Source organism: Canis lupus, chromosome 14 (assembly GCF_003254725.2).
Source record: "Canis lupus dingo isolate Sandy chromosome 14, ASM325472v2, whole genome shotgun sequence".
NCBI classification, from domain to species: Eukaryota; Metazoa; Chordata; class Mammalia; order Carnivora; family Canidae; genus Canis; species Canis lupus.
In genome coordinates, this window is record NC_064256.1 from 26346260 (window position 1) to 26361435 (window position 15176).

General features: G+C 36.2%; 1 protein-coding gene and 1 pseudogene across 1 annotated transcript in view; both read right to left on the reverse strand.

Moving 5' to 3' along the window:
* The window catches only part of THSD7A (thrombospondin type 1 domain containing 7A), a 428255-nt gene that overhangs the window by 184163 nt on the left and 228916 nt on the right, over window positions 1–15176 (reverse strand). Inside the window, exon 4 of the mRNA XM_025471202.3 lies at window positions 12964–13145. Within this exon, the coding sequence (XP_025326987.3) occupies window positions 12964–13145 (182 nt within the window). The remainder of the gene's footprint in view (window positions 1–12963; window positions 13146–15176) is intronic.
* Window positions 6362–6784, reverse strand: LOC112674843 (dolichyl-diphosphooligosaccharide--protein glycosyltransferase subunit DAD1-like; annotated as a pseudogene).

Genomic DNA, 15176 nt, shown 5'->3' on the forward strand with positions numbered 1-15176 from the left:
TCATGTGAAAACATTGACTATAATTCATAGCCAGCAGCTGCAGGCTTGATTCTGACAGTAAAAAGTCTGGGACAAAAAGCAGATCACATCAGGTGATGATACAACACAGTAAAGGCACCTACTCATTGAACCATATGAAATTGAAAATAGTCTATGGATCTTGACCTGCAAAGAATAGCAATTTCATATGATTCAATATAATACAGGTTCAAATAACCATTGACAAGAATCCACATTGACCTTAGAGAACCATCTCAGGAATAAACTTCTTGGGTTGAATCCTAAAAGGGCTTAAATTATGTTTAGTTTTCCTTCAATTTTCTGTTATTAGAGGCAGACCTCTATGGTATTTTTATTTATTTTGTAATAGAGATAACATCAGATAATATAATCCACTTACTTTGGTGATTTTGATAAAGTTGTGGACAGTGATTGTACCCTGTCATTTACTCTGAAGCAAATTCACAGAGCAGGGGAGTATTATTAGAGTTTAGATTCTGAAGCAAAACAAACAAAAAACCCCACAAAAAACAAACAATGATCCAAACAACCAAACAAACAAAAACTGGCTTTGAGTCCATCCTCTGTCACTTACTGTTTTAATAGTTGTAGAAAATTATTCTCCATTTAGTCATGTATTAATGGATAGATATAATCTATCACAACATGTTAGTTTCTTTTCTTATCTCTTTGTTATGCATATATATTTGGAAAACAGTAAGAAATGGATCAAGAGCTATCTTGGTGAAAAACAGGATTTTATTTCGAAGTCTTTTAGAAATTTCTCATGAAGTAGGATACTTAATTGATCCAAGCCTTTGTAATCAGACCTAGCTGAGAACATGTAAAACAAGGACTTTTCTAATAATTCTTTTTGTCTCCATATTGTCATTAATATTATTTGGACAAGAAGAGCTAAGTTCTCCAATGCATAAAGCTGTCTAATCAATGTGGTTTTAGATGCCCAGAAATTCTGGGCAGATGGACCAGTGTGGCCTTCTCAGGCTGTAAAACAGGGAAAATGTTCTTTTTTGAGCAACCAAACAATCCCAGGGTTCCTGTAAGTTTTTCCTTCAGAATGCTTGAGCAAGAGTGCTGCTTAAATTTCTCAAAGATTCAGCATCACAAAGTAAGGGAAGCTGAGATTATTCTGCATCTCATAATGCTAGCAGTAAAATTAGTTATATTTCTTTTTAGTTCAGATTAATACAAATAAAGTCTACTCTTTCCAAGAAAGGAGAAGTTTTATATATAATGTAAGTACACCACAGAAACTTGGGACATATTGCAAAGAGACTCCATGAATTATATATCCTCTGTTATGTTTCTCAACTAGCAAGGCTGGTATACCATTATGCCTTTGAGACATGTAGATGTTTTAGAGTAAAACTATTTTAACTATCTCTCCTCTTTTCTCAAATTAACCAGAAAAGTAAAGACATAAACAAAAGCAATGAATATTCATTTTGGTAAATAACAAGTAAAAGGCCTTATGCTAGGATGTGTTTTACATATGTTCTCATTAGCCCTTTGCAGAGGACAGGAAAACAAAGAAGCATAAGAATGAAGTTGGTGAAACACAGAGATGAATCTGAAATTAAACTCTATGAATCAGATGACTGAGAACTCAACATCCTCGAAGGGTTTTCTTAGTCTTAAAACATTTCTAAACAACACAATCAGCAAATCTCTCCAGGCCTCTGGTAAGAGTGATGGACATTAATACTAAAATTTAGGAGGGAAAAAACACCATGTCCTCCTCAGAAGTTTGAAATACTGGGGTGGGGTGGTGGGGTGGGGTGGTGGTGGTGGTGGCATAAATATCCATGAGAGAATTGTAAAATAATAGAATTATATGTAAATCAAGTGGTAAATTGTATAATATAGTCTGAGAAAGCTATTGGCTTTGGGTGAAAAAGATCGCTGATATCTTATGGTGTGAAAATGATTATTTGAAATAGGAGGAGGTTATTTGGGATAGTTTGGGGACAATGGCTGAAGGGATTTTAATGCAGAAAGTAGAGGAGCATCAAGAAAAAACATGACAGAGATGACAGAGATGTTAACTGGTTTCTGTTGCAACATAGGTAATCCTTATCTTAGAGAAAGTCCTCGTGTATAGGCAGATAAAGTCCAGACTGACGCTGAGAACATGTAGCTTTGTTGAATATCAAAAATGTGAAATTGTAAAGAAGTACATTGAAAGTATATAATTACAAGAATATAGACAGCGACTTTGAATTCTTGAATTATGTTCAATATACAATTTTTTTCACAAATTACTTCGCCCAATAAGAGATATTCTTAGTGGATTCCAGTTTAATAATATAACCATATGGATCCTGTATTTTCAGTGTATTTTTGTGGGCAATAAATGTTGAAACCTTTCCAAGATGAATCTGTTGTCATGGCTTCCTTTTCCCACTGCTATTCTCCCTGGTTTATTTCCCTTTTTATTGCCCATTGCTTTTAGAAGGAATAAATATTAATGAGTTCCACAATGTAGTTTGTACTCCTCTGTTAACACCGGTGAGAGTAGCTACTCCCTATTGAGCAATCATCAGCAAGGCAGGCAACAGTCAGCCACAAACCATTTCTTTTACATTCTTAGAGAGCATGAGTGTGCCTCTGAAAAAAATGCTATTCATTCACCAGTACGCAGCCCTGAGTGCTCGTTTCAAAATTCCTTCTGGTGCTATCATTCATCTACAGCGCACTGAGAAATAAGTGCTTAAGGGTTACAAAAAGCACATGGTACTACAGTCACTTGACAGTGGCAGGTTATGTGACATCTTATCCACCATCTTTCTTTCCTTAATGGAAGGTCCTTCTCTAACAGCCATGGATGGCTTCATCCTATCTGAGGTTACAGGTATGAAGTAAGATGAAACAGTATCTGAGAGTGTTAGGTGTTTGTCCTCTCCAATTTCCTAGCTTAACTACTAGCAAGGCTTCATGGTTTTCCAAAGATTTGCAGCCCAGGAAGATAAAACCAGGGCTTGATGAATGAAAGTAAGACTGGTAGTAGAACTAAAAGTTCTACTTCACTTTGGAGGACACCCAGTGACTTTTCCCAGTCACTCCATTTTCCCCGCTCTGCCCTCCCGAACTGTGGAAAACCTCTTTTCTGGACATACATGCCTTTGTTTCTGAGTCTCATCTTAAGGCAGTGATTCTCTTTGGATCTAACAGAGGCCAAAAATCTGTTACAATTCGGGACAGATTTATTGAGAAGCCTATGAAGCTTAACGTTTAGGGTCCTTCTCATATACACTCCCCTTCTGAGACCCTGGCAGAGATCTTAGTGATTTTGTATTTGGAATTTTGCTTTTTAAAAAACTTTTTTTTATAATAACAAGAGTCCCTTAAATTATGTAAGCTTTCAGGTTCTGGAAACCTGGAGCTTCCCTACCCTTATCCTAGTGTCTCATATAGTTTTGGAAAGGCTTTTAAAAGGACTTTTATGAGCTTTATGGAAAAAAATCAACTCTTGATTATAATCAGAATGGAGCTTATTAAAAAAAAACAGAGATTCATAAACCCATTCCAGACTTACAGACTCACAATTTCAGTGGATAACATGTGGAATTGTTGCATTTTCTTAAAGCATCCAGGTGATACTTAAACTACATTCTGAAGATATATACTTCCTGCAAAAATAATTCACCCAGTGAATGAGAGTAAAGGTTCTTTACTAAGGGTGGGCCATGGTTGCAGTGTTCTTTCAGGGCTTAACTGAAGAATCTCAAATGGGTATGTATGTAGAATTCTCTCCGTGTCAATCTTGTGAAGGGTCAGTTCTGAAACCCTAGTAAATAAAACTACAGTTCCAAGGTTATTCTTATGCTATAACCTCCCTGAGGACAGGGATCAAGTCTGCTTTTTTAAAACATCTATCTTCAACATATAAACCAGTGGTGCAACTTAGTAATTGTTTAGTATTTACTGAGTGAATGAAGGAATATCAAGTGGGATATTCAAATTTGTAGCACTTCATCAATCAGATTGTGATTGACGGGCAGCCCTGGTGGCTCAGTGGCTCAGCAGTTTAGAGCTGCCTTCAGCCCAGGACATGATCCTGGAGACCTGGGATTGAGTCCCACATCAGGCTCCCTGGATGGAGCCTGCTTCTCTCTCTGCCTGTGTCTCTGCCTCTCTCTCTCTCTCTGTCTGTCTGTCTGTCTGTCATGAATAAATAAACAAAATCTTTAGAAAAAAAAAGAGATTGTGATTGACGTTCAGACAAGTAACACTTCGGAGAATGGGCACAGAATAAGTTTAACATTAAGTCACTGATTCCAACTGTTTGTTTCCCACATTAAGCACTTAATCTTTGCATCAACCAAATAATTAACATAGTGTCTTAATAAATTCAATCAATATTGTCACTGTCTTGATATCATTATTACTATTGTTTTCTTGTAGACTGGGCATTTGGGACTTAAGTATTGTAAGTATTTCATTAGACTTCATGCTGCTAGAGAAATTCCATTGTTCCTAGCATGTTACCATCTCTTTGGGGCATAAAAATTATTTTCCAATGTTTTATCCTTGTTAGCATATTATTTACATATTTTATTAGCATAACTTCTATGACTGTTTTATTTTTTTTATTTTTTTTTAAATTTATGATAGTCACACACAGAGAGAGAGAGAGAGAGGCAGAGACACAGGCAGAGGGAGAAGCAGGCTCCATGCACCAGGAGCCCGACGTGGGATTCGATCCCAGGTCTCCAGGATCGCGCCCTGGGCCAACGGCAGGCGCTAAACCGCTGCGCCACCCAGGGATCCCTATGACTGTTTTAGCACCAACATAGGTAATACATTTTATCCTCTCTAGGTAATAATTTTTTGACATGATTACCTTTGCTTTAGGTAATAATGCCCATGTATGTCATGCATCTTTCCCACTAGCAAACTGAGGAAAATGAAAGACAGACAGGGAGAAAGGTTTGATAAACAGGTACTCATGAACTTTCACATGTTCCTCTCCTTCCTTTTTAGTTAGTTTTTGTCTTTTTCTTTATTCCTTTTACTTTGTCCTTTTTTTTCTTTTTTTTTTTAATTTTTATTTATTTATGATAGTCACACACACAGAGAGAGAGAGAGAGAGAGAGAGAGAGAGAGAGAGGCAGAGACATAGGCAGAGGGAGAAGCAGGCTCCATGCACTGGGAGCCCGACGTGGGATTCGATCCCGAGTCTCCAGGATCGCGCCCTGGGCCAAAGGCAGGCGCTAAACCACTGCGCCACCCAGGGATCCCTCCTTTTACTTTGTCCTTATATAGTGGATGGACTGAAATCTCACTGTACTATATCTAAGCATGCATATATCACTATATTGCTTGGAAATTGTCTTTGTTGATTTTGTACATTCTTGTCTTTCATAAAATCTAGAAATTTTTCTCATCTTTTCCATTCATTCCCTTATTTTGAACCTTCTTGTTTAAGTCTGCATGACTTACTTCACTTTTATTCTCAACTCCTATTTTCAGTGTTGCATTTTGAATAATTTCCTTCCATTTGTCTTGAGCTTATTAGTAACTGTTGAGCTCTAATCTGCCCATTTATTTTCAGTAAAAGTACTTTTCAGTTCTAGAACTCCTTTTTATTTATTATTTTTTAAAAAATCTGGTCTTTTTTTGATTGTGACTTATTATATTTAATGTTTTTTTTTTAAAGTTTTTTTTTTTAATTTTTATTTATTTATGATAGTCACAGAGAGAGAGAGAGAGAGAGAGAGGCAGAGACACAGGCAGAGGGAGAAGCAGGCTCCATGCACCGGGAGCCCGACGTGGGATTCGATCCCGGGTCTCCAGGATCGCGCCCTGGGCCAAAGGCAGGCGCCAAACCGCTGCGCCACCCAGGGATCCCTATATTTAATGTTTTAATTTTTCTCTTTACATCTTTAGTAAGTTCTAGCATATATCATTTATGGTCTCTAACTCCTATTTCCAGTATTTCCAACATTGCAAGTCTAATCTTAATATTTGTTAGGTATTTAAAATCCTGTTTAAAATGGATTATTTTTTCCTCATGTGCTTTGCAGTTTTGATTGTACAGTTTATCTGGGGAATTACTGTGGTTAAGGTATTCCCATCTTCAGAGTTTGGGCTTTTACTTATGTCAGGAAATCTGGTAGCACCATTGGCCTAATGCCATTTCTTTTGTTTGTTTTGTTTTGTTTTGAGTGGCATGGAGTTTTTTAATTTGGAAGGCAAAAAGGTTACACTTAATGGGAAGCAGAGGTCATGTTAATAAATGCCCATTACAGAGCTGCTCTAACACAGAAGCAAGGAAACTTCTCTGGGCTCTCCACCTATATTCGAAATCAGAGTCGGTAGTTACGTATCAATCTGAAGAAAATCCACATGTCCAAGTTGCCATCTCAAAAGTTCTCATCCAAGGGAAATCAAAAAGTGAACATTCTTCTAGTCTCTCACTCCCCAATTAAGTAAATGGGAATAATTCAGCCAACGAAGTTCATTACAACAAGGTGCAGGATGGTGCAGGCAAACAGAAAATCAGCAAAGGCTCGCTCTTGTTCTGTGGGTTGATCTGTATCCTGATGCAAACTGCTAGGATGAAGCTCCCCACACAAGAGATGAAGCCCGAGACAAAAGAGTTGAAGGGGAAGGTCCCCACGGGGAGACAATAACCGAACTGCAGTGCCCCGGTCAGCAGTATGTACAGGAGGTACGCGTCAAGCAACTTCAGGCGCTGAGGAGTGGAGCTCAAGTACTCTTCTAGGAACCGCGAGATAACCCACACCACCAACGCTGACATGACTACACACTTGCTTCTCTTCTCCAGCCTGTGCCCCCAAACTCCTGGTGAAACCCCCTAATGCCATTTCTTTTTTTTTTTTTTTTAATTTTTATTTATTTATGATAGTCACAGAGAGAGAGAGAGGCGCAGAGACACAGGCAGAGGGAGAAGCAGGCTCCATGCACCGGGAGCCCGACGTGGGATTCGATCCTGGGTCTCCAGGATCACGCCCTGGGCCAAAGGCAGGCGCCAAACCGCTGCGCCACCCAGGGAGCCCCCTAATGCCATTTCTTATATTAATTTCTCAACTTCGTGGTCTTTGAACCGAAATTTGAAACTTAACTAACTAGTAGTGAGTACAGGCCCATAGCTGGAATTCGTAGGAGAAGGTTATTCAGACTGAGGTTGAGGCTGATTGTGGTTCCTTTGTGTTCTTCCTTTGTAGGTAAATTGAGTTTTTCTACTCATTTATTGGTGCAATAACCCTTGAAGAGTGATGAAGTAAAGCAGTATTTCTGCTTGTACTCTGTTTTTGGCTGAAAATTTTATGTCATACCCCTTAACTGGCATCACTCCTCCTGAATCCCTGTAATGTATAGCCCTCCTCCTGTCTGTACCATCACTGCCTGAGGGCAACCATGGAAAGTATCAGGTCAACCTTCTTGGTTTGTTTTGGGAAATCATTTAGTTAATTAAGACCTCAGTTCTGCTCTTAGAAGCATTTAAAACATTACTGTATCCTGTCTAGTCTTCTGTAAGGGGTGATCTTCAGCTATTCTAATCTGCCATATTGCTGGAAATGGAACAGAAGAGTCATTTAACAGGTATTTTTAGGCAAATAAAGTCAAGTGTGCATAAGGATTCAAGGCCAAGCAGAAATGAAAATGAGACTTCTGGATTAAATGTCCAGGGTTCTTCTGAAAGTAGCCTTAAGACGGAAAATTCAAAAGAGTTTTTTTAAGCTATGTATGTAGCTAGAAAAGAGAAATAAGATAAATAAAGATGTTCTCTTAAACGAGTGGCCAAACTGAAACAGTGCATGACTTTTGACTTTCCTCATTTGATCTAACAACTAGAGCATGTTCCCTGTATTCAAAGTCAGAGGTGTGAATAATTGTTTATTCAGGGATGAAGGTTGTGTATGATAGCCCCTTGCTGATATAAAGAATCTCTTAAGCGTATCTGAAATGTTCAAGAAATAATTTTCAGACAAATTAAGGAAAAATGCATAGCATTTTACAAAGGGGAGAGTAAATATGTCAAACAACAAATGTTTATTAAATGTTGACTAAGTCAAAGGCATCATAAGCCCTTTTTCATGTTAGAATGGCTTCCAAGTTGTCTCATTTTATTTATTTGTATATATTTACATATATATTATTTTGATTGCTTTTTTGGTTGAATACTTCTTGATATCTCATTAGTAAGCTCTTTCTCTGATAAAAATCCTTAGTTACCTTGGGGGTAGACCACTGACCAGCTTAATCTAATTCCCAGCATGTAAGTTTTTATTAGCTTCTATCCCAGCGGCTGACACCTCTTGGCAACTCACTTTCTATTTTGTTATCTATCCATCACAAATTTCATAGGGTTAACAGCCCTTCTCTCCCACAAAATATCCTGAGAAGTAATTTCCGAGAGATATCTGATATTTTCAGGGATTTCCTATGTTTTAGTTATTCTATAATTGTATCACAGTACTTTTTACATCTACTACATTGGTGTAAACTGTTTCCAAAAGGTAGATGTGATGTGACTTAGTTCCTTTTTCAATTATCTTATTAAGATTAGTAGAGCCCAATATGAACACTTTGCACAATTTGACAAATTGTGCAAAGTGTTCATATTTTCATTAACTTATTTCAACAAAAGTGTTCATAAACCAAATTTTATATATTTGTATATATAATTATGGTATCCTAGTGACATTTTTAAGTCAATAAACTTAAAAATCTTTTTATGTTTTTCTATAATTTACATCTACCTAATGATGCTATTATAGAAAGTCAAGAATCAGGAATGCACTTCTATCTCAGAGGTCATCTTTGATACATTTCTAGAAAAACAGTAAAAGTAAACCACTATCTTTCCTAGACAGTTTAAGAATTCTATCAGAAAATGTATAATATCTAATACACATTTCTGATTGAAATGGCATGTAAAATGTTCTCACCTACCTGTTATTTCAAAAGTGATGGATAGGAAAGGTGCAGCACTAGACTTCGACGTACTCTGATATTTACTTTCTGAAATAACAGGGAAACAGCACCATAAGCACAGCCTTTTTTTTTTTTTTTTTTCCAAAATAGATTTGACTAAAGTGGGCTAGTTTGTGGAAACTGTGGATAAACGACTATAATTATAAATAATCTGCATTCCATTTCAAGATGGTGACTTTTTATTCTCCCTATTTCTTTGCAGAACAAGGGAAAATAGAACTCTTTATTCACCTTTCTGTCTAGCCATTCACAGTTCAACTATCCTTCCTCCCTTCCTTTTTTCCTTCTTTTCTTCCTTTCTTCCCTCCCTCCATCCATCCATTATCTTTCCATTGATCCTCCTTTCTGCTGGTTTATCTTATTATATGCCATCATACAGGCTCATTATCCAGGCTGTTTTTCTTAATAATCTCAAATCCCACAGGCCTTATCCATATTTCAGTGTGGATTTTTTTATATGTTTTCTATAAAATAATGTTCTACAGTTTCCTGATAAATACATTATATCACAGAAAGTTTCGTGGTGCTTTATAACCAACACTCTTGGTTTCCCTCATTTAAAAACATGTTTAATCTGTATCAAAAGAAAGAATGTCTTGATTACTATAGCTAAAATCTACTTTCATTTCACTTTGAGCCTTCTAAACAATCAATTCATATTCATGCATCCAATGATCAACAACATTTTCACCAGCTTTCTAGCTACTGCTAACTTCCCCATGGGCAGGGCCCCTTCCTGTCATATTCTGATAAGGGTAGATTTCATGTTAGCATTAGCTGAACACGCTTTACAGACTGCTGGAATTCTGACCAGCCTGCTGGACAGAAATTGTCCAGGGTTTTACTACTAACTCTTCTCGGTAGAAACTTGTCAAACTTTCTTCTAAAGAAGCGGTAATTTTGCTCATCTGAACGTTGTCAAGATTGGGAGGGATACCTATGGTCTATAGCAATATATGAATAAAATGTGGATACTCTTCAAAGTCATGTAGATACATTTTTCTTCTTGTCTATAGACACTATCACCAACTTAATAAATATTCTCATGTATAATTCAACTGACAGGATACTAAGTTGTAAATATAATACATTATACTTTGCGACTACTTTAATAATACATATTTTGATTTCCTGGAAATTATACATATTAGCTTCAGGGAGGAGAATTTTTATGGCTCAGTGTGGTGTGAGTCTATTAAGAATAGTGAATATACCAATGAATAAAGTGATATAATGTGGCTTCCTCCTTGTACTAATGTGGTCATTATCATTCTTCTGTGTAATGCCAAGATAATGAAGGGATTTTTTGTGAACTTCATATCACTTGTTTTCAGTAATTTTATATCAAGAAATTTTAAGTTAAAGTATTTTATTTTGGGTTAAGGTATTTTTTAATAGCATGGTTAAATGTGAAAACAAGACATTTATTCATAGAACACTTAGTGAGAATCTACAAAAGCAATTGTTCTTCATATTAACCACAATATGAATTGCTCTTGGGGTAGGTTGTTCATTGTTACACAATCAGGATTACTTGAGATCAGTACCTTCTTATTAGGATTGATTGAAGGAGTTATTTTGAGAACTTTCCCTCTCTTTATCAAGTAAGCTTTCATTCTTTCGTATTTATTAAAGGAAAATAGAATGTGAGCAATCCTCACAGCCCACAGCCTAATTATTCTCCATTCACACATATTTATAGTCTTTACATTTCATCCCTTGGGATGCTGGCATATTGAATAAGTTTCCCATTGGGAAATGTTAAGTGCTTCTGGGGAGGGGGGATTCATAAAGCCTAACTTCTTAGAAAAAAAAGCTGCAACTTTTAGGGAGAATTAACTGTTTTTACAAAGACTATATGGAGCTTATTAGTATTCTTGGTATTTGAAAAGAAAGGACAGAAATTCCTAAGCTATTCATGTTATATATTTATATGATAAATATTAATATTAAGCAAATCAATTATTTCCATATCCATGGATCTTTGCTTTGGTATTTGCTTTAGTCCAACAGATGCATCATAACAACCATATTCTTTGTGTTTTCCTTTTTCTCTGTGACTTTTATTTTTGGTGCTCTGCTATGCTTTCACAGAGATAGGGAGAGTCCATGGCAAAATGATTAAAAAAAAATACCTAGTTGCAATTCAGAATTCTGAGGGATCTTTTGAAAGTAATAACCCACAGGACATAATTGACATTCAGAAACTAAAATCTGATCTACTTCTAGCAATGAAATTATACTACTCTGAAAGTACAGCTATAATAAATCCACCTAAGAGTGTTAAAAATGTAGCCATTAAAATAGCCAAAAAATATTAATGTACTAACATTACATGTTTTATGCTACTTCCTTCCAACCTCAAGATAGATTAGTAGTAAAATGTATCCCTAGGCTAGATTCCTAAATGAGTTGACATGCTACGTAAAGTTAGTGGCTGCAAAACAATTAAATTTTGCAAGTTGCAAATACAGAATTTCAGTGTTGATTTTCCATGAGTCGTTACTCACACTACTCATTTTGGGGGAAGGCAGAGGAGTCATCTCTTCTTTTGTTTATTTGAAACAGCCATTTCTGTTGGTTCTTTCCCTTCTCTTCTAGTCATCCCTCACCAGATTTTTTCTCTGAATATTCTCATTTTTGAGGTCTTTATTCTTATTCTTTTCCCTTTCCAGCCAACATATTTGCTGGAAAATACTAACCTATCCTATTTACAACTTGCCAAATACAACAACATACTCATCTTGCTTGGCAGGGTTTCTCTTTTGTTTTTGCTTTTCCTTAATGGTGTGCTTTAATACATGCTGTCTCCTCTGCCTGGAATAAAATTCCTCTTGCATTCTTGACCCACGTACTATATGGAATGGGTGTGCCATCACTTAGCTACAGTGCCACTTCCTCTAAGTTTCTGTTTCTATGATACCACTGCAGTTATTCTAAAACTGACATTGTAATGCTTTCATAATGTATTATTACTATTGGTTTGTTTGTGTGTCCTCATGATAACCACATTCCTGATACAAAATTTGTATTGGTATTTCCATCCTCACTACCTTACACAATTTTTGGAACTCTGTTGGCAACTAATAATAAATATTTATTAAACAGTCTAATGGCAAAAGCCCTGCTATTCCTCAAGGAGGGAAGATAAGAAGGTCTACTCATAACATTGCTTAAAAACATTCCTATTTGTGGCAACTTAAGAGCAACTAATTGAATATAAACTTGATCCAATAATGATTAGAATTTTAGAGCAAGATTAATATATACTACATATACTTTTGGCATAATGGTCATATGGGACTCACTTATCCTTTGGCACACCTACCATATCTGGTCCTCAAATTGAGATTTAACCAAAAATGTTCTAAGATATGTTTGCCAGTCAGAGGGTTTAATCAAAGGGTTTTTTTAAAAAGTCATACCTTTGCATTAATTTTTGTTTTCACTGTAGTTGTATTCTGCACTTATTCTGTACTTATTTCATTTAAATTCAAATTGAAAATTTCACCCAATACCATAATTAACTTGTTTTTCAACCATATTACAAATAGCAAAAGGGGTTGCTCACAAGCAGGTTTTACATTTCATGTAAGAGAACTCTTGACTTGAGAATACGTATGAGCACTTTATATATATATTTATAAGATACTTTATTCTATTTTTCTAATTAATTACTCCTGCTAACTTTTAACTCAAGGCCTGCAGTCAGAAAATTTAAAGAGACTTGTCAGTAAATCAGAACTGACCACACAATTGGATTAAAATTTTTTTACAACCAAAATTTAAATTACTGTTCACTGTAGCGGATATCAACCATGAAGATGTAAACAGAATTATGGCTATTCATGTTCCAAATATATCTATACATCTATTATCTATCTATCTATCTATCTATCTATCTATCTATCTATCTCCCTGCAGGATGAGTCCATGCTCAGTCTCCATGTATAAGTCCTTAAGAAGAAGATAGTTTACCTTCTTTGTCCTTGTGGGTGTTTAAGTGTGAGAGGAGGTTTTCATTGGCCTGCACGCAGTACACCTCTCGTGTCTGGACTCCTCCTCCACAGAGGGCTGTCTGGTTGCCCCGCCTCTTGTCCTGCTGACTGAGCAAGGGGTCCACACGGCACTCCGCCCACTCTGTAGTTCTCCAGCCATACCTACAGAAAGAAAATGCTGGCAGTGGCAACCACGTTTATTGAAACTTTGCTCTGCTCTTATATTTTTTTCTTAAGAAAATTAATCTAAAAAACACTTCCCTCTGAATCAGTCATAGACTACTACATCTGTGGTGCAGATTCAATTTCAATTTCTTCTTTATCCTCAGCAATGTTCCATTTGAAAAAGGGTTAAATTTAGGATGATCCTGTTTTAATTGCAATTACTGGAAGTTACTTATAAATATTTTATGAAAAGAGAGCATAATGCTGAAAACATAAAATTTTATGTTCAATTAAGCTGAACTTGGCCTTGCCCTTTCTAGATGCTTATAAACAAAGGAGGATTGAAATCTGAGAATGGAAAACATTCTAAATGATGATCCACCCAAACATTTGTTTTGCCTTTAATAAAATGCATGAAAATTACTACTTCATACTGGATCAAAATTATAATTGTGTGTTAGGATTAAAAAATATAACATAACAATTCAGAGTTTTCTCTTTATTGTCAAGAATGAGTGTTTTTCTGTAGCACTGAGAATCCCTGATGAGTGCCTGATGAATGTTGAAAAGAGCTGACGTTTCTAATCAGTGGAACACAGGAAAGACGATCTGTGGTTCTAAATTAAAGCTCCAATCAACATTATGATGTGAAAGAAATGTCGGGGGCTTGTCAGCCCAACTCGTGCTTTAAGGAGATAGCCAGGGAACCATTTCCCGATGCCACTAAAGATAGAAAGTGATGGCATTTCTCCACCTCGAGGAAAATGGATATTCTAAAAGCATAAAGAAAATGGCTCATGTAGCACTTTGTGTCACTTTAACCAAGATGCTTCCTCAGTAATCAGATTAACAGCCAGCACAGGTACAAATGGAGGTGCTAATGTTCATCTCAATTAGACAAAAAAGTTAAAGGGCCCTCTAGATGTCTGATCTAGATGACTTGCTATGTCAATGGTAGAGTTTCATGACAGTGAAACTGACCTTCCCATCCATTTTTTTTTCACAAGTGGCTGAACACAGGTGCAGGAACATCCTGACATATGTTTATAAAGGAAGTACCGCACTCAGGTAAATGAAAAACAGCATAGATAATTAATGCCTTGAGTGAAAGGGTGGGGTGAAGGGAGATAAGGAAAGTCAAACCAAACAAGTCATTCCTTAGGGGAATTAGAATTAAAAAATTATTTTTTATAGAGTGGTGTGCAAATATAGGCCATTCTAGGATTACATTTTTCCTAAATTAAATTGGTTACACATTCTAAAATAAAAATGCTACCCTTCAAAAAGGGAAAGAAAAAAGAGATTGAGAATATATATTTATTTTGTTAGTAGTATTTGAATATCTCAGAGGATAAAGGATGAAACATCTAGCTAAAAGAAAAAAAAAAACCCTCAACGGAGAAAAAACATGGAGATCCTGACAAGTTCCTCAAGCCTGTTACAGAGAGAGAGGAACAAAGGTCAGTGGGACAAGCAGAGAAGTTAGGAAGGAAATTCTGTGCAGTTTGCAGTCATTTGTTACATCAGGAGAGAATAGATGATTTCAGAGTGCTGAGTAACTGAAGGTCTCACGTAAATCATCACTATCTTTGCTATCACTTGTTATTATTGTTTGAAGCAGTAGTAGTAGGATCAATTTTCCTCCTCACTGATTTGTGAGGTTTGCATTGTGTGTGTGTTCTTTAAATGTTTGGAATATTCCAGAGAAGCTCTCAGTGAAGCTTCCACCTACCTCGGAGAAACTAAGATTCTCCAAGTTGTTTTATAAATATTCTATATTCAGACTAAGCTGAAATGTATTTATTGCCAAGATAATTCAGAGAAATGTCTTGGAAATATTTTTCTTAAGGATAAAAAGAATTATGGTATGCTGCTGAATGTTTCACAATCATTATTATTTCACCTGAATTCAACAAACATTAATTAGGCACTTACTGTGTGCTGGGCCCTGTAATGTACACTGACAAACAAAGCCAAACAAGGTAAATAATCCTGTCCTCAAATAGCTTAAAGTCTCATTCTTTTGGT